The sequence below is a fragment of the Nansenia antarctica genome (assembly GCF_963989245.1).
Source record: "Nansenia antarctica genome assembly, chromosome: 5".
Taxonomy (NCBI): Eukaryota; Metazoa; Chordata; class Actinopteri; order Argentiniformes; family Microstomatidae; genus Nansenia; species Nansenia antarctica.
The window spans coordinates 63027945-63049905 of record NC_137690.1 but is presented as its reverse complement, the minus strand read 5'-3'; the positions used below and the strand labels follow the sequence as shown (position 1 = coordinate 63049905).

Below are 21961 nucleotides of genomic sequence, written 5' to 3'. Positions count from 1 at the left end.
AGTCAATATTCTGAGGGATTCTTCGTCTCGTGCCTTCTGTATCTGAATGTTCTTTCGATATAACTCCACGTGATGAGCTACGTGGTCTATATAAACAGCTTTGTTCATGTGTCGTAGCCCCACCACTTCTGCTAGCTTATCCTTAACTGGGGTAGGAAGCCCTTCTTGTATTTTTTCCCTGATTATGGATTTTTCTAAGGGGTTATCTTCAGCGTCTTTCCCTGTCACACTTCTCCATTGAGAGTGCATACGGGCAATATAACCCCTGGGATTCTCATCCCCCCCCAGTGGCTTCACAATGATATTGTCTGGGTGAATGTGAGTAGGGTAGATCTCCCTGATTGCTTTCCACAGTTTGCCTCTGTTTGCTGCGAAAAGCTCTGGATCATAAACTGATGTATTGATATATCTATGAAGTCCTGCCTTCATCAATATTTCCTGCATTGTATCCAATCCTGCAATAAAAGCTAAGAGTCTTTTCAGGTCTCCCATCGCGACCTGCGTTCCTGTCAGTATCACGTCGACCCCTCGCGTCCACGAATGTCCTCCCTCTTGAAGAACTGGGAGTTTCTCGATCACTTCAGACAAATCTGTATGATGCCACGGATGATATTCCATCTTGTTACCCCGAATCAGCACTGGACAGTTCTTTAATGTATTTGATGACATTCGGTGACAATCTCCCTCTTTCTCCGGGCGTCTTCTCCCACCTTTCCTTTCGGCTGTGGCTATCATCTTCCTGCCCTGCGCGTTGTAGCCTCCATCTGCATTGTCGTCATCACTTGAGTCTGCACTGCCATCTTCGCTGTCATCTTCCTCGTCACTCCTGTCGTCCCCTTTTCCCCTTGGCTCCTTCTTCTTCTTCTGGGAATGATCCTCCAGTGCCTTAGCATATGGAGGGGGACTGGGGGCAGGACACTGAGCTATTTTCTGTCCCTCTACCTTAAATAGATCTAAAATAGCTAACTCTAACTTGCGTTTCTCTGATCTAATCTTTCCTCTTTGATGTGCTTTGTGCCCATTGATAAGTATCTCCAATGTTGTAATTAATTGTAAATTAAGGCTGCCCCCTTTCGGCCACGGCTGTTCAATGTATGCCCAACGGCTATTCCATTTCGTAGACATTTTGCTAATTTCCCTAACAAGAGGATTCATTTTTTCCACTACAGCCATAGGGGATAACGTAGCCAACATTCCACGATGTTCACTAATATCTTTTAACAGCTTCGTGGAATTCGACCCCATTCTACTTGGCTCAATATGCTGACAATATTCTATATTAGATAAGGTGTACGCTTCTTACAACCCACCTTATTTTGTCTTGTTTGCTAAACAAATGCTAGTCCAATATAACTGTATTAACCATCCCCACAAAAACCCTGCAACTCCAGAATAACAGACTTGCCTCTTGTGTATGTCAGTGCAGTATTAACTTAAATCTAATAGCTGTGTAAGTACTTTATACTTAAATGTGTTTCCTAATTGTTTATGAATGTGTCACTTAATTACTCATTCAATACTAATTACAGTTCTGGTCAACACAATTATTAAATCACAAAGATTGGTCAACACCTAAGTATTCACTGATTTACAAAAACCCTTTTACTGCTTAATTATCAATACAATCTATTCTGCTATTCCTAATCAAAAGCTGTGGAAATGACCTAACTAAAATAAAAGATGTAAATTACAAATATTAATTATAACCTGTAGAGAAATCGACTTGTCATTGGGAAAAGAATGAATGATTAATTATTAATTACAATCTGTACAGAAATCGACTTGTTAAGTGAAAGGAATGAATGATTAGTTAGAATTATTCACTATATCATCATATACATTGATTTAAAACTTATGGAATCAATCAATTGTTTTGGGAAACAGAAAATGAATGATCTGAATAATTAATTCAACTGATAAGTAATTAATTAAATTAATTAAAGTAATTTAATATAGAACAATCATTTAACCATCTATTTATTAATGTATCGGACTGTTTCATCGACCTCAGCTGTATCTCCCTGAGGATTCAGTGTTTTAAAATGTATTGTCGTATTTCGACCAGCAGATGGAGCTGTGCTCCGGCTAACGCGCATCGATTGCGCATGCGCCAACTCTTAGCCAAGGCTATGAATGTTTTAACCGTAACTCTAAACTATTTAAAATACCCCGAGATCAATTCACCATATCTCTATCTTAAATACTATAGTCTATGTAAAATGATCCGTAAGAAATAAGGAATGTAATTAATCAGTCAGGTTCCTTTCCAAAGGAATGCTTTCCAAAGGAGTGCCTGTTTGCAGAGGCAAGAAGAGGGGGCTACAACCCGTCTCCCCTGAAAAATCACCGCGTGTTTGTAGCCTGCCCTCATAAAGATGGCCTCTGTGTGTGTCCTTTAGACTCTCTGACACACTGCAAATGGCGTCTAAATGCAAATGGCGTCTAAACTCCGCTGAAAGTACACTGCACGTTTCCCTCATAAAAATGGCGTCTAAACTTCGCCGACACACTGCAAATGGCCGCCCACACAACGGCGTCCTCTCACACAGACAAAGAGTAATGGCGTCTGCTTCTTTCTAAAGGGCTCTGCACACACTCCTGCTACAGTTCTACAATAATGCTCTTTCTTACAAAACAGACTTGTTACACTTTATCAGAACACAATTTTACACACACACTCACGATATTCCGTAATACCGCTATTAGTTACACAACTAATATTTTAACATAAAAAAGCGAATTACCAAATTCAGCCTTATATCACCAATATACCAATCTAATCGTATATTTACAAAAACGGACTTCAAAGTCCGGCTCTCACCAACCCCAGCTTAAAGATTATGAAAAGTGTGTTTCTATTCCAATAAGACTTTACTTTAAGGTTGTTTTAGTCACAAAGAAATTGTTTGAAAACCCAGCTGTTGCACACGCGCCCCTAGCGGTTTAAACAGAAAAATAGCGCTATTTTAATTCTTACCGTCTTTAGAGCTGTGGCTTGAGCTTAAGTTTTCAAACGTAGATTTCCTTTTTTGGACTCCGTGCTAGGCTCGCCATCATGTCGTGTATTCTTATTGGTTATGAATCAAACAACAGCTAGTGAGTTTAAGATGATTTAATCCGAGTTACAAACAGATTTATACATACACGTGTTTAAGCTGGGGCCTGGTGACAAAAAGAGAGCGCTTCCTCCCTTCCTCGCTGGTTTTCCCCAGTTTCCTAGATCCCTCCCTCTTATGCAAAATACAGTCACAGGTCATAGCCTATCACCTTATCCAGATGGCCATGAGGGCCGTCCCCTGTGATGTCACCACAGCCCCAAGTCCGAGGGGCTGGTCAGATTACAAGAACCATTGCACAACACTAGAAAATAGGATATATATAGTAGAAAATATACGACATTAACTCAGTCAGTTCAGTTTCAGTTGGACACGTACCTTACATAGCATTTTAAAAGGTAGAGGTTGCTTAAAGGTAGAGGTTGCTCATGTAAGGTACACCCTGGATCAATAGAGAAGGCAGCGTGTGTGTGGTCTTCTATTGATCACGGGGTCAGAAAGGGATGGACAGAACGACCTGTTTGTGATCTTGAGGTGACACGCCCACGTGACCCTGCCTCTTTACTGTAACCCTGTCCTCATTCCCCGAGGTTACATAATCAATGTGCTTCATGAGCTCCACCCATAAACGAGTCACGTTTCTGCGGTATGACCATAAAACACTACAGCTCAGAAGAACTCATGTATTCTCACTAGCCTGCAGGGTTTCAGGCACTCACTGATATGCCTGCGTGTCTAGTGACTTTGGCCCAAGGTTTGGATTAGGTCCATGGAGGCATTGAAGGGTCAATCGCCCATAATGCAACATGATGACAGTTTCTTAGACCATGCCCAGTATGACTCACTTTTAATCTGTCCGTTCCACAGCTCCTCAAGGAATTCAGGGATCAGTAAAAAAAACTAAAAGTAAAATCTGATGAGTTGATGGATCAGTTCAAACCTTTTCCTCTGTGAGGACAGGATATAAATGTACCTACTGAACTGTGCTCCGTTGATAGACATTGCCACCAGGTGGTCGAACATTTGCCTGCACCTCATTACTGAGCAGACATATTGTATCCTACAGTAGGCCTATGGCGGTTTACCTACTGTACCTTGTAGTGATATCAGGTCAGGGGAGGCTGCTAGAGGTAATGCATAGAACGGAATGAGGAATGGTATCAGATGTGTGTTTGCATTACAATGAGCCCGTCCTTCTGATTTCTATCTCCACCAGCCTCACCTGCATCTGATGATATTCTCTCACCTCTTTCTGGTATTGCACAAAGAACACACTTTTTGCAGCTGTTTCAGGTATTAGGTATCAGATATAAAAAGTAGCCTGAGACAGTTCTAGAATGACTCTTTTATTTTGTAAAAGAAAACTTTTAAGTTACTTCTAGTTTTGCCTTTGACACAATCATCTCCCATTTCACGTATTTTCTTTTATTAGTTTTATAAATTAAAATGGTACATTATGCATGCAATACCGCATTAGCCGTTTAGTTTTCATCTTCCACAAAAAATATCAACACAAATTTCCTTAGAGTTCTGATGAAGCTGCTTGGAAAAGGGCGATTGGATAAGCCACAGCATGAAGCAATGTACAAGGTTGCGGTTGCATAGTACATGGATTTCCTCATTTAAAACAGCATGCCTTTTGTATTGCACATTACTGAAACTTTGTATACTGAAACTTTGTGTTGTTCCAAGTGTCCCACATGGGTCATCATTTTAATGAGAGCACAAGTGTACAGCAAATAGCATCTCTCAAAGACATTATGTACATTTATGTATTCATTATAAAAATAATCACCAGCAAAGATTTATCTATAACTTTTTCTATATTGTGATAAATGTTTGTCTTTTTTTTCTTTTTCCTTTTTTATATTTTCACCAAACAAAAATCGTTTAACTGTTTAATGGTCTGGTCAAGATTAAACCCAAGTTACTGAATCAAATCATGAGATTGTAATGAAACTTATTATAGAGACAAAAATGTGGCCTCTTCATTTTTATAAGACAAAAGAAAGATACAGGACAGACACTTTTTTAGATCAGTAAGAGCGAAGTTTGAAATGATATCTACACCATTCAAAGAACAATATTTCTTTGATCATTTTAAATGTTGTCTTTCCAGGGCATTCACAGGGAAAGGGCTGAGGTCAATTTCATTTCAACTCCACTTAATAGGTAATGAAGTGAAATTCAAATTAATGCATTTTAGAGTTCCTGATAGAAAACGATGGAAGATTTTCTATTCCTTAAAATGGAAAAGGAGTTGACCTCAATGTTCACAGGGTAAGACCGTTTTAACATCAGTACCTCAACCACACCCTAACACACTGGCCTGGGAGAGGTGAATGTTGGTCTAAAAATTCCCTCTGATTGTCTCAAGCAACAGAGCTGGATCTTGGTTTGTTCTATTTTTAATGGACAGTGGCTCCCCATTCAATCAACCAACGCAATTTTGGCATGAATCACAATATTACAGAGAAGCATGCTCATAAACAACAGCATATGTACTTGTATTCTTTTTTGCAGTCTTTTGTTTTCAGTCAGTGAACAAACTAGCATATAATAAAGAGACATAGATACTGTATGGGCAAGGAAATCAACTGGCTCTTGAAAATCAGTGCCCTAACCCCATTTGGAGCTATATCATAGACCCGATCACTTTCTTGTTTTATTATGTTAAGGCTCCACCTTCCACTGGTGCTACAAAAGTCACTACAGTACATCAACTCTATTTGAGGGAATTAAATACAAGACAGCTAACAAGGTAACTCTGCACATCTCTAACCATGCCTCAGAATATTCTGCCCAGAAACTCATTCTCCCAGTATGCATTGCCCTGCATCGCTTGTAAGCGCCAGCAGAGGGACCCCCATCGCCACTTATCTAAGCTCCTAGACAGCCTAGACCACTGGAGGCAAACCATTGCCTTGGAGAGTGGCAGTGCCTGCATGCTTTTGTTACAGCTCTACCCCCAGTCAATTGTTCATGTTTAACCCACTGGAGCCCTCTGTCTGTGGGTGGATTGGTGCCTGACTGCTGGCCACCTCTGGTCGGAGTGCCAATGACTAATAGAGAACATGCTCCACAAAATCAAACCATAGCATTTAGAAGCACCACAGGGTATAACTGGGACAGTGTATAAAAATGGTGAGGTCTGTGAAAAAGGCTTACTTCTAAAAGAAACACAGGAGTGATGATGTCAACTGGTACTCCTGAACAGTTGCTGTGTCAGTTGAGGGAGGAAATTACATAATTGAATAAACAGACACTAATTTCTCAGAGGAAATGTCTACGTTCTTAAGGAATCAAATGATCCTTGGGGGTGAAATATGTGTCAACCTCACTAACTGAAGGATTGTTTCACATAAATGACAACCAAAAATGTTAGGTAGTTCTGAATCATATAAACAATAATTAAACAACGTTTTTGATACTGTTTCGATGCATTTAATTACAAACTGTTGATGCATTCTCACGTAATTTGGCTGGCACCTATATTGGAACTACGTATGTGTGCGTCTATCATCCTAAGATTCAAACTCCTTTATTTTTACACTGGGAAATCACTACCAAAGGGTGCATGCTTTGCAGTCAGGAAAACATGCCAGCTACACAGAGAATGAACATGATGCAGAGGACCCAGGGAGGACACAATCCAACATTACTCAGTGTTTCTAAACACAGGAGGCAGCATAAATGATCGACCGCTCAAGGCTGACCAGAGAATAAGACGAGCCTGCGCTGAGGCTTGACTTGGTGACATCTATGCTTTTGGTTTTAGTACCTCAACGAGGCTTCGACTGTACTTATGATACAGAATGACTCAGAGCAGCCAGGAAGTTCCTAACTGCACACACGTGACCCGAGCAAGCGTTGTGGGCAGGGGTTGGGGGGGGGGGGGGCGGGGGAGGAAATAGGTTGTTCCCATTATGTTCAAGCAGTGATTATTGACCGGCCACGTTTGTCAACAATCAACCCTGCAGCATTATTGGACACCTCCGTTCTATTTCAGTTATGTCAGGCTTGTAAAGCCCTACTCCTACTCCAACATCTCGTTATACCATGTTTTGTTTTGATATTGTACTCTACCGTCACCTGTGACAGATCCTGACAGGATAACTATTGTAGCAGTTTTTTGCTTCTTTTGACACTATAAACGCTCGCTGCTTACAACTGGAGCAACTGATCTCTGTCCCGTTGGAACTGTGAAACTCGAGTGTTCACTACAAATGGAATCATAAAAACGACGCTACAGGAGGACAAAAGGCCCATCCTCAACAGAATTTCAAATAGCAACCCCGACAAAGTCCTCTATTCCCTTAATAATCACGTGACGCCTGGAAACATGGATCAACACGATCACAGCACGTGTGTCAGTCACCTGACAATGTGACACCCCTCAGCATGCTAACGTCTGAATGGTCAGGTGATTCAGACAGGGTTCACACAGGGTCAGGAACACAACCAGCTTTCAGCAGTGGTTCCATGTGCTGTGAGAACACAGGGTTCTCCTCCCAGCACAGGGTCCTCCCAGGCACTTAAAGCCTGCACCTGTACCATCTAACCACTCACTAACCTGCTTGTTGATGAACTGCACATCTACACAAAGCTCTGTGTGAGTACACAAGAACTGTAAAGGAAGTTCCCCTTTATAAAAAAATGGATGGACATTGGATCGTTATATTGCACAACGCACTTCTTTCTCATGCTGACATATCCAGTGTTGATTGACAGGGGTGCCCAGGCAAGATTGAGAGACAACATGGAATGACAGGTGATTTTGTTGGGTTTGGGTGGATGGACCAATGCCTGAGTAAAACGAATTCAAACAAAAAGGATTTGACACAATTTGAACAAGAACTATCTTGGCTCCGTCGCACCGGGTTGAGGCCTAGGTTGTCATGGACGTCAGCTCAAAGCCTGTGCCTGGAGTCATGGCTGTAGCTGCCTGGGGAGCTTCGGTTGCGGTGTGGTTTGTAGGCGTCCTGGTAGGGGTCCTGGTAATCCTGGTAGGGGTCCTGTTCTCTGCTGTGCTGGGAACCTGATGACATGCGGTTACGTCCCTTGTGTGCACGCTCGTTGTGGTAGTTTTCGTCTGAGGTCATCAAGTTGCGACGCTCGTTGGGAGTGGAGTTGTCTCCGGTGTGGTTGCTGTGTTTCATTCTTTGGCTCTGCTGATTAAAACACAAATTCTTATCAGACTTAACTCTATGCAAATAAAATGTCTTCAAAATAAATGTCTTGGGTAGTAAACTAGTGTTTATGCAGTGTTACTAAAAATGGTAACTGTATTATAATCTGCACTCAAGAACCCAGAGTAATCAAAGCCCATAGAACTCTGCCTGACTAACCTGCAGTCCAGATATGGTAGTGGGGTATGGAGAGAGAGCGGTGGAGCCTAGGTTGCGGCCGAGCAGAGGGTTGAGAGGTGTGGCCAGGGAGGTGTGGGTGGCCTTCCAGTAGGCCTCCAGGTACTCTGCCAGGTGTTCACATGCATCCTCCAGCTGGTTCTCATCCAGGATGATGTCAAACATCTCCTGTCAGGGGCAGATAGAGGACACTTCACTTCCAAAAAAAATTCAAAAGTCACTTTGTAACATTTTGGTCCTATCCTGAACCCACTGAAAACAAACCCTTTCTTGGTGGGGAAATAAAGGTAGGCTACGATATCAGCGTTGAGAGGTAGTGTTGGCTGGCGTGGGTTAAGTAAGTATTTATACAGCACCTTTCATACAAGAAATGCAGCTCAAAGTGCTTTACAACAGGAATAAGAACATAAAGTGAATATAAAAACATATATAAAAACATATACATGCATAGAATGAATATAAAAGCAGGGGAAAACACTAAAAAGAAAAAAAACTTTCCATATCCCTTTCATCTCCCTACCTTACCCAGTCTTTCTGTACTTCCCACTGGCTTTCCACCAGCACCACAAACAGTTTTTGGAAAAGAAGAAGACACAATTGGGCTGTTAGAGGGTCACACTCACCGGTGGACACTGGGCCAGTTTGTCAGCGGCTACGAGCTGCACGTTCAGGTGCTTGCTCTGGGACTTCCCTCTGGACTTGACCAGCCTCTGCAGAACCTGCACAGAACACATTTGGATCTCACATTTTCATGCTTTCATTCTATAGGAATGTGACATTTTGTGTCCATCTTTCCATACAAAAACCAGTAAAGCCGCACAGTACGTCGGTTAAATCAAAGCCTGTGTGTATGACGATAGTCGTGAGGTCTGTACACAATTACAAAAGTTTAGTCTGCACACATGCTGAAATGCACTCTCACAAGAGCTAAAACGCGACAGGGAGGTGTATGTCACGCGTCCCTAGCCCCCCCTACCTTTGGTGAGGAGACCTTGACATGGACGATAATGGGAGCCAATGATGTCTTCAGCAGTTGGGCCGGGTGATTGATGGTGTCAGCATCCAGGATCACCAACTGGAGAGACCTGGCCAACTCGAAGATCCTCTCTATCTCACTCTGCACTTCAGCTGGGGGGGGGGACAAAACACCATGGATGTTACACACCAGGGGAGGCTGGTGGAGTAGTAGAAATCGGAGGACCGGCTCATTGTAACAAATGGAAGAGGAAGGCTATCAAACACACATGTCCGTTCCATGCATTTCAATGAGCCCGTCCTCCGATTTCTACCTCCACCAACCTCCCCTGTTACCCACTGACTCCATCACATCACACATACATACAGGGAGGTATGATGTCAATATTGAGAAGGGAAAGTATTCTGGCTGTGGAAGAGGGTAGGTAATGATCTTTGATGATTGAGGCAAACTCTGGAGTCTCACTGTTGAAGTCGTACCTAAGCTGGATCTGGTGTTCGATCTCTCAATGATGGCCCTCTTGCTGGGGTTGTTCAGAACGGACCTCTTGGCTAATGATATATCCGCTGTGACTCGCGTGATAGATATCCTAGAAGGGTAGAAAAATGTGAATGAAAGCATTCAGTGATATTACAGTGACTGAGAATTAGAGCTTTGCAGACATTGCAGGAGTTTCCCCTTTAGTCTTCACTCTCTCTGGTCAAGTTTCAATAAGCAATCTCATTTGAGCACATCCAAATGTAAAAAAAATCAATAGACTTTGGAATACAGAATGAGGGTACGGGCAAGCTTTCATCTTACCTGCCGTCAAACCTGTGCTTGAGGAAGTCAAAGAGCGCTTTCTGCATCATGTCTGTCACCTAGGCAAGTCGACAGGAAAGACAACAGCAGGAAAAGAGATAAGCAGAGAGAGACTAAGATTAGCAGAAACAGAAAGAGAGTAAGGTTAAAAAAAGAGGAACATTTAAACCTGACAGAATGATGGCCAGAAAACCTCCTAGACAGAATATACAAACTGGGCCATGGCAAGATCACATGACGCATGCACAACAATCCAGCTGGGGGATTTGACTATTTTGGACACAGTATTTTGTCTAGGTAAAGAACATGCTGCGATCATCTTCAACGCATCATAGAAACAAACCATGTGTCTGCTGTATCTGTCAATTCACACAAGTGTATTTATATTCAGTGAATGAAAAAAATAAAAAATATATATGTACCGTATATATAATACTGTACAGATTTTTCTTTTTTCATTCACTGAATATACTGTAAATACACTTGTGTGAATTGACAGATTTTTGTGAATTGACCTCAAACCTGCTTGTTGTGGTACTCTAGTAGTGGTAAATCTAGTAGTTTGTTTCTATGATGCGTTGAAGATGATAGCAGCATGTTATATATAAACAATAGACCATTTTCTAAATTGATCTCCTGAACTGACTGACTCAAATGGAAGTGACCCAAGTACATAAGGATCATGGTTGCCTGTAGAGATCCTTTAGAGGCTGCTTGTACAGCAGTCTAGACATACAGCCATGCTTCCAGGGGCTCTCCTCTCTTTCCTCTCTTTCTCATTTCAAACCTTGCTCTACTTCTGATGCTGACGCGTTTGCACCCAGAAGGTTGTTACCGCGGCAACAGAGCACACTGGGGGATGAGACGAGTGATTGTGTTCCCTCCGTGCGAGGAGAGGAGAAAGAGAGAGAGAGAGAGAGAGAGAGAGAGAGAGAGAGAGAGGAATGGGGAGAGGAAGAGGAGAGTGCAGAGAAAGATGGAGAGGAGAGAAGAGGAGAGGATAGTAGAAGAGGGTGAAACAGGGGATATAATAGAGTAGTATTGGATGGGATAATATAGGATAGAACAGAATAGGATAGGATATGTTTGAATAGCAGGCAGATCTTGGCTTTAACCTGTGCTATGTGGATTGCTGAGAAAGCCCAGAAAAAAAGGAAAGAGGTTCTCTTAGAAGCTACAAACTAGGTCTATACTGTTTCCTAAATATGATATACAAACACTTTCAATTTCAATTCCACAAAGAGAGCTTCTTTCAAAGGGGATTGATTCTCACCCCAATAATAATCATTAACCATGTGTCTGCTGTATCACTGCACCAATGGGCTAGATGGGGGTGGTCATGTGATCGGGGGTAGCGGCCCTCAAGGGAGAGCAGAGGAAGATCATGTGATCTAGAGATAGCTGCTGCTTACCTCATAGCCCTTGAGGGAGGGTCCAACCAGCACCACAGGCCTCATGGAAGGGACCACATCATAAGGGGGGATGTGTTCAGTCTGCGTGACAAAACGTGTGATCAGCAGTAGGGCACTCACAATAAACCGGATGAACAACAACATGTGATATTACCGCATGTAGAATGATTCACCTTTTTAAAAATATATATATATAAAATCCCATGTTGATTGCAAGAGGATGATTGGAATGGATTGAGAATCATATTAAATTAGCATCATTACAACACCAACCAACCACTGAAAATAAGGATGTTACACGGGATGGAGGGTGGGAGGTACGTTTTTAAGACACAAATGGAAAGAGCAAATGTTATAGGATAGTCATGTTGAGAAACCACCACATCTCACTAATGAAGATAATATGGTATTACCGTCACCAACTTACCACTTTTTGTTTCTGCTTTCCTGTGAAGAAGGAAAAAACAGTATTGTCAATATCTTGTATTATGTCAAAAGTAAAAATAAATAACAGTTTTAGGTCGGAAACATCAGGGTGTTTTGTTTGGGAATCACATTATTTGTCATTTATGGCAAATAAAAACACCAAGAACATGACTAGCAATACAATGAATACCGGCTACATTCATCATAAAATACATAGTGTACATTGCTGTCCTATGGAATAGTCACAAAGTCACATGACTGCAGTTCAGGGGCCAAAGTCTTGTCGTTGGTTTCACCCTGTGGTAAGCCCAGTCTCAGAGCGCCTGCAGTCCTCAACTGGAGGAAGAGGAGGATGGGAGAATGTACACTCTATGGATCCACAATCATTCTGGGCTATGCATCAACATCCCCATGACACAGAGACATGGGGAGGCTTTAGTTGTTCTCTCTCTCTCTCTCTCTCTCTTTCTCTCTGTCTCTCTCACTCTCTGTTGCCTTGGTTGATGATGTTCTAGCTCAGCTCTAAACTAGCAGAAGGCCACAAAGCTGATGGCCCCTCCCCTCAAAAAGGGTCTCACCTGCAGAGGAGATGAGGGGTCTGACAGAAGCTGACACCTCATCCTCTACACTTGAGGAAGAGTTCCCTCCAAACTTACTGCAAAAGACAAGAGGGGATAAAAAAAAAGAAACAAACACAGATCACAGTATTAATGTGGCAAACAGCACAATGTATAAGGCAAACTCCAAGCCTCCAAGGGCAAAGGCTTTGGGTGAGCCTCTAACTCAACTAAGTCTAGTCGTCCCAATTATCCTGAATTAGTGTTACACTGAACAGCCACTACAGTGCATGGCTTTAACAGATACACACTAGAGACAAACCCTTGGTGACAAGAGCTTCAAAACCGATTATAGAGAGATGGCAGCTAGGGGGAGAGGTTGAAAGGTCTACTAATCAAGACAATAGACCCTCAAAATATTTGGATTTCTATATTCTGTGCGGAGAGATAATTAAATGAATGAGGGTCAAGAGCTAAGGTCCTGACTGAGGCCTGGGATGGGGCTGCCTTACCCTTGGACTCGGCCTCTCTTCTGTTCCTGCTGGACGCGGATGTTCTCCAGCTTCAGAGGACTGGGGATGAAGCCGATCTCACAGCCCTCCTTCACCAGCCGGCCGATCCACCAGTCGTTGTTGAACTTCTGGATGCGTCAGAGAGGGATGTTCAGGGAGGGGGGAAACATAAGGGACATCTCACAATCAAAGTAACAGTAGCTACGGGAGCTAAACACCACACAACATTTAAAAAAGCACATACGAGTTTGAACGTCTTTCCGGGGGGGAAAGAGTCTTAATGCAATGTGTACTGACCTTCTAAACCTTATATTCATGCATGATTTTAGTGATTGTTTTTTTTAAGCCTGGCCTTTACCTAGTGTCTTTGTCAACTCGCACTTTTACCCCTATTACTTATCTACTAATTTTGTTTTTGTTTTTGTTTTAGTTTTTAGTTTTATTCCTGGTATTATTACTACGTCCATTTTTCTTATCTCCTACCTTGTTTTATTGTGTTGTGGTTTATTTACTATTTTTCAGCACTTGGAGTTGCATTCAATGCATGACTTGTGCTATAGAAATAACATTTGATTGATTGATTGATTGATTGACTGACTGATTGATGGTACTGTATTATGCAAAGCTAGCTCTCACTAATTTCACAGCTGATACATATCCTAGCTAACTATTTAACCTGTCTCAATGACCACATACCTCCTTTATGTGAAGGAAGTCCTTAGCATCGAACGAGATAGCTGTTGCTGGCACTGGCACATCCTCATCCAACGCTCCACAGTAGCTGACATTAGTCTTCACAGCAAAGGCCACCGCTTTAGTCTGTGGAGGGAGGGAAAGAGAGAAAGAGCCGTTCGTTACAAAATAACAAGTCTATGCGGGTTATATGGACACAGTTGCAGTGGTTTCGGTATGTTAAGGGTCACATGGATTTGCAGTGGTTTGGGTTTATATGGATGGTTTGGATATGTTGTGTTGATGGTGTGTTGTTATTTGTGTGGACATGATTCTACAGCTGTCGTGGGTTGAGGTTGAAGGAGGCGTCTCACCTTGGCTCTCTCCAGCTGCGTGGCGGCCTGCTGCTCTCTCTCCTGCCTGGTCGGGGCCGGTCCCTGTCCCTGTCCCTGTCCCTGTCCCTGTCCTTGTCCCGGTCCCTGACTCGGGACTTGGCTTTGGCCCTGGACCTGGCCCGGTACCTCCCGCTCCTCCTCCAGAGACACATCCGAGTCAGATGGTCTGCTTGTGTAGGAATCAGCTGAGCCCTGCACAGGGAGACAGGCAGCTCATCATCACCACTGCTGGAGTCTCCGTAGCAGGCTAGGAATGGCAATCGTCACCCCAGTCTCACACAGCACTACTGGAGGTGGAGGCTGTAATTCACTAATGATAATCCAATTGGGGAACAACATTAGGTCAAGTCAGGGAAAAATAGTGTTGGGGTCAATATCACATTAGGAAAGGAGGAAAGTTCACAGTCTGCTAAAATCCACACACACTAGTCATAGCACAGCACTTTTTACTACAGGCAAGCAGTCTCCTGGGCTTACTTCTGCACAAAACACTATCGAATTCTGTGGGCCCAATCACAATACGGCGGGTTTTGAAAAACAAAAATAAGAAGGTTTGTTTATACGATTAAAAAAAGAGAGAGAGTGCTCTGTGAAACTACCTGACTGTAAGGCCTCATGCATGGGATTCAGAGATTTAAATCTAACACTGTAGGTACTATAATAGGGGTTACTATTAATCATCAAAAGAACTGTACACAACCAGAAGCTGAAGCAGATGTGTAATGCTTTGTGTGCATCCTCACTCTCTAATATCATACATGATCTGGGAACATAAGATTCAAGAGTCTATATGACTTTATTGCCATAATTATGACCGAGGTTGTTAGGAATTGGTGCCTGCTCATCACAAATCACAAAACACAAAACACAAATGATGAATACATTATTTCTGCATCATCAGAAAAATACACCTATAGAAAAGTTTAAAATCTCAACAGTCACTGCCTCTCCTAGAGCACAGAAGCTCCCAACCAACAATAAGAGGTGCCTAATGTGCCACTTAAAGAAAATGCATTCCAATTAAATGTAGTGTAGTGTAGTCCCATCAGAACCACACATTATACACACACACTCACACACAAACACACACACACACACACACACACACACACACACAATCCTCCACCCCACTCTTCTGATTTAGTGTTTTTTGTACACTTTTTGTGTTCGTACACTTTTGGTTTTAATTTCTACGCCTCCTAAACAAATGTCTATTTTTATAAGACATTGTGTCTAATTGTTGTGTGTCTCGTTCTTTCCTGAGGAGAGTATATCCGACCAGAAGTGATACAGTACATGGGTTGTTTGAGGGCATTTTGTGATGGCTCCACTCACAGCCATGTTTTAGAACAGGCGTCCAATGGAGCACCTTCGACATGTGACTCATCTACATCAGATTCCAGAATATGACATCACGACGCATGCTTCTCTCAGCCTCAGCGGCAGATATACGACATGCTGTTGGGTAGAAAAATAGGAACATTGTCCCTTTAACAAAGACAATAAATGCAGTACCCTTTTTCAAGAGGCTGTGATGTGAGGATTCATTTTGCTATCGCAACCTTAAACAGGAAGGAAAAACGGATCTTGGAGGCAAAAGAATTAGCATGTACACATGGTTCTCACAAAATATATCTATATCCACCTTAGCACTATGTGCATTAAATGGCTCCTCCTGCCAATAGTGTATACCACCAGCTGGTCAAAGATGCTTGGTGATGGAGTGCAGCTAAATTCTGGATGTATACTGTAAACTTGGCTGCCACTGACGCTTCCAAACACACACACACATACACATCATTTCTAATCACGAATGAACAAACGGGCATACACACATTTGATGCCATCACGCTACAGTGTAACCCCCCCACCACCACCCCACCCCCCACAACCAAGAGCAGCCCATGATCATTCTACAGCATGCCGTCAGCCCCTTACCTCCTGAAGGCCCTGTGTGTGCAACACAGCTGAGCCTCCTCCATCGACAAACACACATACACACAAACACACACATACACATACACACACACACACACACACACACATACATGGGACAGAGACCAAGAGAGATCTGAAGCTAAACCCCCCCCCCCCTCCACTCACCGCCTCCGAGTCTTCAAATCCATGCAGGTACAAATTGTCATACATGGAGGTTTGCTATTCCAAAAGCCCCTCAAGAAGAATAGAAAAAAAAAAAAAGAACGGAGGAGGTGGAAGTGGAGGAGGAGGAGGAGGAGGAGGAGGAGAAGGAGGGAGCCACCACAAAAATAGGGATGGATGGGGGATGACGATCCCCTCTCTCCACAGTAAAAAAAAAGAAAAACCCTTCCGATAAAGAAAAGGGAGCAGGCCTATGCTGGTTTCCCCTAGGCCTGCTGGTCGATGGATGTGCGTTAGCCCCAAACCTAGACGCTGCTGGCTCACATTATAAGGCAGAGCAGCTCTCCCTAGAGGCAGCCCAATCCTGGCATTTCATCAGCCTTCCAAACACACCGCGCAGCATAGAGAATCCTTCCTCAATATCAGCCTGATGACAAAGCCAATGTGCAGGCGGCTGATTGGCTGGCTGGCCCACCACTCAGCTTGGACGCACTCTCTCCTTGACTGGGAGCAGAGGAAGACAGGGACGACTGCTGGGAGCAGCATCATTCTCTCCCTGTTTCTCTTTCTCTCTCTCCCTCCCTCTCTCTCTCTATCCATCACTTCCATTATATGAGACCCACATATTCATAATATAATCCTATTATGAAACAAAAGGTACACATATTCAAAATCCAATAACCTCAGTCAGATTTTTTTTTTTTGCTGTACCACATCTAATACAATCAACATTTAATGTTGAGAATCAAATGATCATTTCAATGTAACTCTATAAAGAGCTTAATTCCAAAATGATACACCATTTGCAAAATGTTTGATAATTTAAATGTCACATTACCAAACACTTTGCACATGGTATATCATTGTGGACACTCATTAAAGATGTAGATAATAAAAATGGATTACCGTATATATATATCATAATATACACAAATAACAAACAGGCCTACTGTTCTTTGTAGGAACGTTTAAAATTGCCGGATATACCTTTTTTTAATGAAACGACATCATTTAAAAACATCTATTGAACGATATCATCAAATAGTTAGAGATACCTAAAGATACAGTGATGGAAATAAACCAATAAATATTCAAATGTAGACCATACTGTATCCGCAGCAGGCACCTAAACATTGGGAAATGATCTATATGCCCTGTTAAAGCCACAATGTGTAATTTGTTATGCCATTTTTAGCTTTGTTCAATTCATTGAACATTATCCCTGGGGATGCATAATGAACCTGAAAGTGTTGATGATTTCCAGAGGGACATAACGCTAGATGGATGACCAATTTGCTCTATGGCAGTCTTGGAGGTCAGAGTTAATGGGACCCCTAGGCCAGACCCTGGCCTCAGTAGCGGTCGTCCAGAGCTGCCTTACCTGTCTCAGGATGAAGCTAGTAGAGGTGGTGCTTCCATCAGACCTCTTCAGTCTGCTCCTCCTGGAGTAGGTCCCTCTGTTCACCTGTGTGTTACAACCATCACAACCATGTCAACCAATTCCCCCCCACAGGGACGTCAAGCAAACAACCCACAGCGACAACAAAATGAAAACCCGCAAGAATACACACAGCACTACGTAGCATTTGGCCATGAAACCCGCCTCTCATGTCACAATCTTACCTCACATTCAATTCCATTACCACACAACAGAGGGTGTGTTTCCTTTCATGCCAAGATGCCCCACGGTGCTCTAGTTGTGTCTTGTGGCGATAGTTGGCTCTGATTATAGACCTATACATAATCCTGCCAGGCTGTGGAGGCTGTGGGGGGGGACTCAGTATGAGAGCTGTCACAGTCACCCGATGACATCGCCCCCCGCAGGGCAGACCTGCCACTGACTATTGCATGACCGGATCAAATCCCTGCCTGTCCTCTGGTCATTAACTAGCCAATGTCATCTGTACAGGGAAAAGGCATAAGTGTATGTTCATCGGTTGAACATGTTTATCAATGTTGATGTTGATGTTAGCATTACATTTCCGGCAGAAAGAGTGATACAGATCTGTTTTCTTTGATAAGTGAGTCTCTTAAACAGCCAAATATAGGCCTATCTCTACTCTCTACGGGATAGGTTAATTATCTAGCAGTGATTTGCTCCATTTATGGCTAGGTCTCCAGAGTTAATGACAATGTCACTGTTAAAGTGTCAGAACCTACTTCTCTGAATCTATCAAATAGGGCCACCTTAACTAGGTCACCATTTTCACTAGGTGTTCCGTTTCTGGCATCACATCTTGCTGTGGCCATAAAATATCAGGTGAAAGCATTTAGTCACAAGAACACCAGTATCTACATCTTAAATATGGGGAGTAATGCTGTACATATTTCACAATATAAGCTCTAAAAGGGTGCATAGACCTAAAATACTCATTGATATAACTTTAAACCTCATTAACACAAGAAAGACGACTTTACAGCAAATTATACAGTAGCTCTTTTTGTGACATCATTCTTAGTTTTCTTATATGCCGTTTGGAGAGTGCAGCCCATAAAAAACCCAAACCACTCTTAAATCAGGAAAATATTAAACTTGTGTGTGCAAAATAAGTACACAAATAAGTGCAAAAGTAGTTGAATTTTCCTTTTTTACAAAAGTCAAACTGTGTGAGAGTACAATAAACTAACTGCAGCTGTGCATCTCGCTGTCCCTTTTTAAGTGACCTACCTGAAAGATGGGCGCCTGGATGCCCTCTCCAATTTTATTTCGAATGTAGATGTGTCGAGACATCTCGGCCAGTACATCGGTCCAAAGGGGTGGTTGCTGCCTCTCTGGCCCAGCCCAGTGGGAGTGCGGTGGGTCGCGAGGTGTTTGCTCCAGCTTCGATCCCCTGCAATACCCTCAGAACAAGAGTGTGCACATGTATGCACTCCGCGAATAACACTGCTGCCTCGCTCATTACCTTGGGACAGGTGCTCACAGCGCGCTCGGCGGTTAGTTGCGCGCACTGCCACTCGCACCACAACAGATCGTGAGTTTAGAATGATAAGGTTCTATCTCCGTTTAGGGCAGTTCAGAGATATTGAGCCTCAAAGTGTTTACATTCCATTATGTTTTGTGAGATGGAACCTTTGTATTTTATGAATTACTAACATTTTTAAAAAAATAACACCACACAGGCATTAATAAACACCTAATGGATCAGATTATGTAAAAAAACTCAATTTTGACAAAAACGGAGATAGAACCTTATAATTCTAAGCTCACGAGATGTGAGAGAAGCAAGCCCTTTCCTTTTCATGTCAATAAAAGATGCGGAGAATGTGCACTCATGATGGATTCAGAGGATGATATTGATATTTTTATCTTGATCATTTGATATTCATTAGAATTGAAGGGCATCTACTGAGAACTCAAAATAATAACCTTGTTGAAAATGTGCAAGAAACGAGCACATGTATCTGCTCAGCGATTCGAATGATGCTGGTACTTTTCTACAGCTATCTACAGCCATGCGTTTAGGCATGCTGATTTTGATAACTTCTCTGTCTTTTGTAGTTCCTCTTCTCTCTGTAGGTAAAGCAATACCTGTATACAGGCGTTTCCTATATCTCACGAGACTCTACTCGTGTTGTTTCTTATCAGAGACTGTGTTTCGGGTTGGAATAGGCGTTTTTTCTTCTTCCAGGCTTTTATCCTTGATAATTTCACCTAAAAGATACCCAACTCCACTGTTTGCCAGAGGAGGGCAGTATTACAAAGGCTTACAATCATCTCTTGGTGAGGACATACATTCTGAATGTGAGTCCAAACAGTGCTCAGTAGAGGGCAGTAGAGTACCAATATCGATTTCACTTTATTGTGTCATCTTCCTCTCCCAAGAAGCTGTCCGTAGGATCAGGACAAAATTACCAGCAATCATTGGTTGTCGTCAGTACTAATAGGATGTGGCTTGAATCTGCCACAAGCATCCCCAAAATCTGTCTGATCCCAGCAGTGGTGGACTCAGGCTGTTTGAAGGGCAGGGGCGAAAAGAAAAAAAAGGGCACCTACTGCACAACATGGGACCCCATCAGTGCACATGGTCAAGTTTAGACCATTGGAGGGGCACCAATAGGGCACGTCCTCTAATTTTCGCCGCTCAAAAGGGCATTTTCGCCACTCAAAAGGGCACTTAAGACAGTCGTTTTTCAACCGTGGGGGCACCAGGAGGGGCAGTCGCCCCCCCTGCGCCCCCCGAGTCCGCCAGTGGATCCCAGCATAGGTCAAGGATTTAAAAATAGGCTACTCTCCTTTCTCTCTTGAGACTTTATCATCATGTATTACTGATGACTTTATCATCATGTATAATACATAACCAACAATTTTCAGATGGTGTATCTGTATCTTTGTGCTTGCATTTCTTCCCAAACCTTGCCTTGAAAAGGCTAGACAAGTGTGCCACACTCAAATCATTCACACTCGATGGCTGGAGTCTCGTAGCTAATTAAAGTCAACAGGAGAGCGAAACCAACTCTGAAGTGCAAGTGTGAATGGACAGAACTCAGTTATCTCAGAGAGGAAGAAACCACTTAGGATCCACCAAGTGGAGCTTTTCTTCAATCCAGCATTGAACTGCACTCCCTTCTGACAGGTCTTTTCATGTCCCCCTCTCCTTGAGAGGGATGAATGAAATGAAGACCTTGTAGCAACTAATAATGTAATAACTGCTGACACTGTAATACTGTAATAACTGCTAATAATGTAATACACACACACACACACACACACACACACACACACACGCTACCAATAATGTAATTATTGGAAATGCTGAGCAAATTTTTTGTTTGTTGTTGTGCATAATTTAATACGTTATTACATTATTAGCTGGTTATTACATAATCAAGTAAGTAACAACTTCAACAAATAATGCTGTAACATACTGATATCTCAGGATTTGTTTTACAAATACATATCAAGTGTCTTCATACTTCATACTCATACACACACACACACACACACACACACACACACACACACACACACACACAGATCTATAAGCACAGAGATGTTTTGCCTCGAGAATTGATCACAGCCAGTGGTATTTAATCCAAATGACTTTCCAAAATGTATTTCTGTGCAGCCTCCTTAGCCCAGTGTGCCTGCAGCGCAGCGACCGCTTCATCCACCTTGGAGTGCAGGGAATCTGGAGCCTCCAGCATGTAGAGAAGTTCTGAGTTGTCCATCTCCAGCAGCATCCCTGTGATCTTGGGAGCTAGACTGGGGTGTGTTTTCTGGATACGTTGGAAGAGATGCTCACCTGGAGGGATGGAGAATCAAACAATCAATAACAGTTATTATACAGTATAGATAATGGGGATAACCAGCAGCTGTTTCCGCTCCTCAGGAGGAGTGGCAGCCAGCATGGAGGCAGTCAGCAGAGCAAGCTGGGGAGCCATGTGCTGCTGTGGGTAGTGTACACCAGCTGCATGCTTGTTCTGTGGCACAGCGCACATCATGGCTGTAGCTGCATTTGCACTGGCAGGGCTCTGTCTCAAAGCCTGAGTAGCTGTGTGGGTAAGAAGACACTCATAATCAAAAGCATATTCATTGTAAATGTTCTCATATTGGTATAAGTCACACATCTAGTGTATGTGCATTGTGCAGGGTTACTTCAATAAATACTGACACATTTGCTGAGAGGTCATCATACAGAGAACCTGGGACGGTGTGGGGTTCATAGCATTGAAGGTCTGAGGCATGAT

At 42.8% G+C, this 21961-nt stretch overlaps 1 protein-coding gene across 3 annotated transcripts; it reads right to left on the bottom strand.

Moving 5' to 3' along the window:
* Window positions 1-7966: 7966 nt before the first annotated feature.
* On the bottom strand, window positions 7967-19004 carry LOC308157226 (voltage-dependent L-type calcium channel subunit beta-4-like; the record flags this gene model as incomplete). 3 transcript variants are annotated; one of them, XM_080530745.1, is made up of 15 exons in its annotated part: window positions 7967-8224; window positions 8405-8590; window positions 9046-9141; window positions 9399-9550; window positions 9878-9987; window positions 10200-10258; window positions 11612-11692; window positions 12039-12058; window positions 12616-12692; window positions 13107-13234; window positions 13803-13925; window positions 14153-14215; window positions 14300-14365; window positions 17655-17738; window positions 18942-19004. In XM_080530745.1, 15 exons carry the CDS (start codon window positions 19002-19004, stop codon window positions 7967-7969), a joined length of 1566 nt encoding a protein of 521 aa, XP_080386871.1. The 3 variants fall into 3 exon arrangements, with proteins under 3 accessions (XP_080386871.1, XP_080386870.1, XP_080386872.1); XM_080530744.1 differs by having other exon boundaries at window positions 14153-14365; XM_080530746.1 differs by lacking the exons at window positions 17655-17738; window positions 18942-19004 and adding an exon at window positions 16277-16321 and having other exon boundaries at window positions 14153-14365.
* Window positions 19005-21961: the final 2957 nt, after the last annotated feature.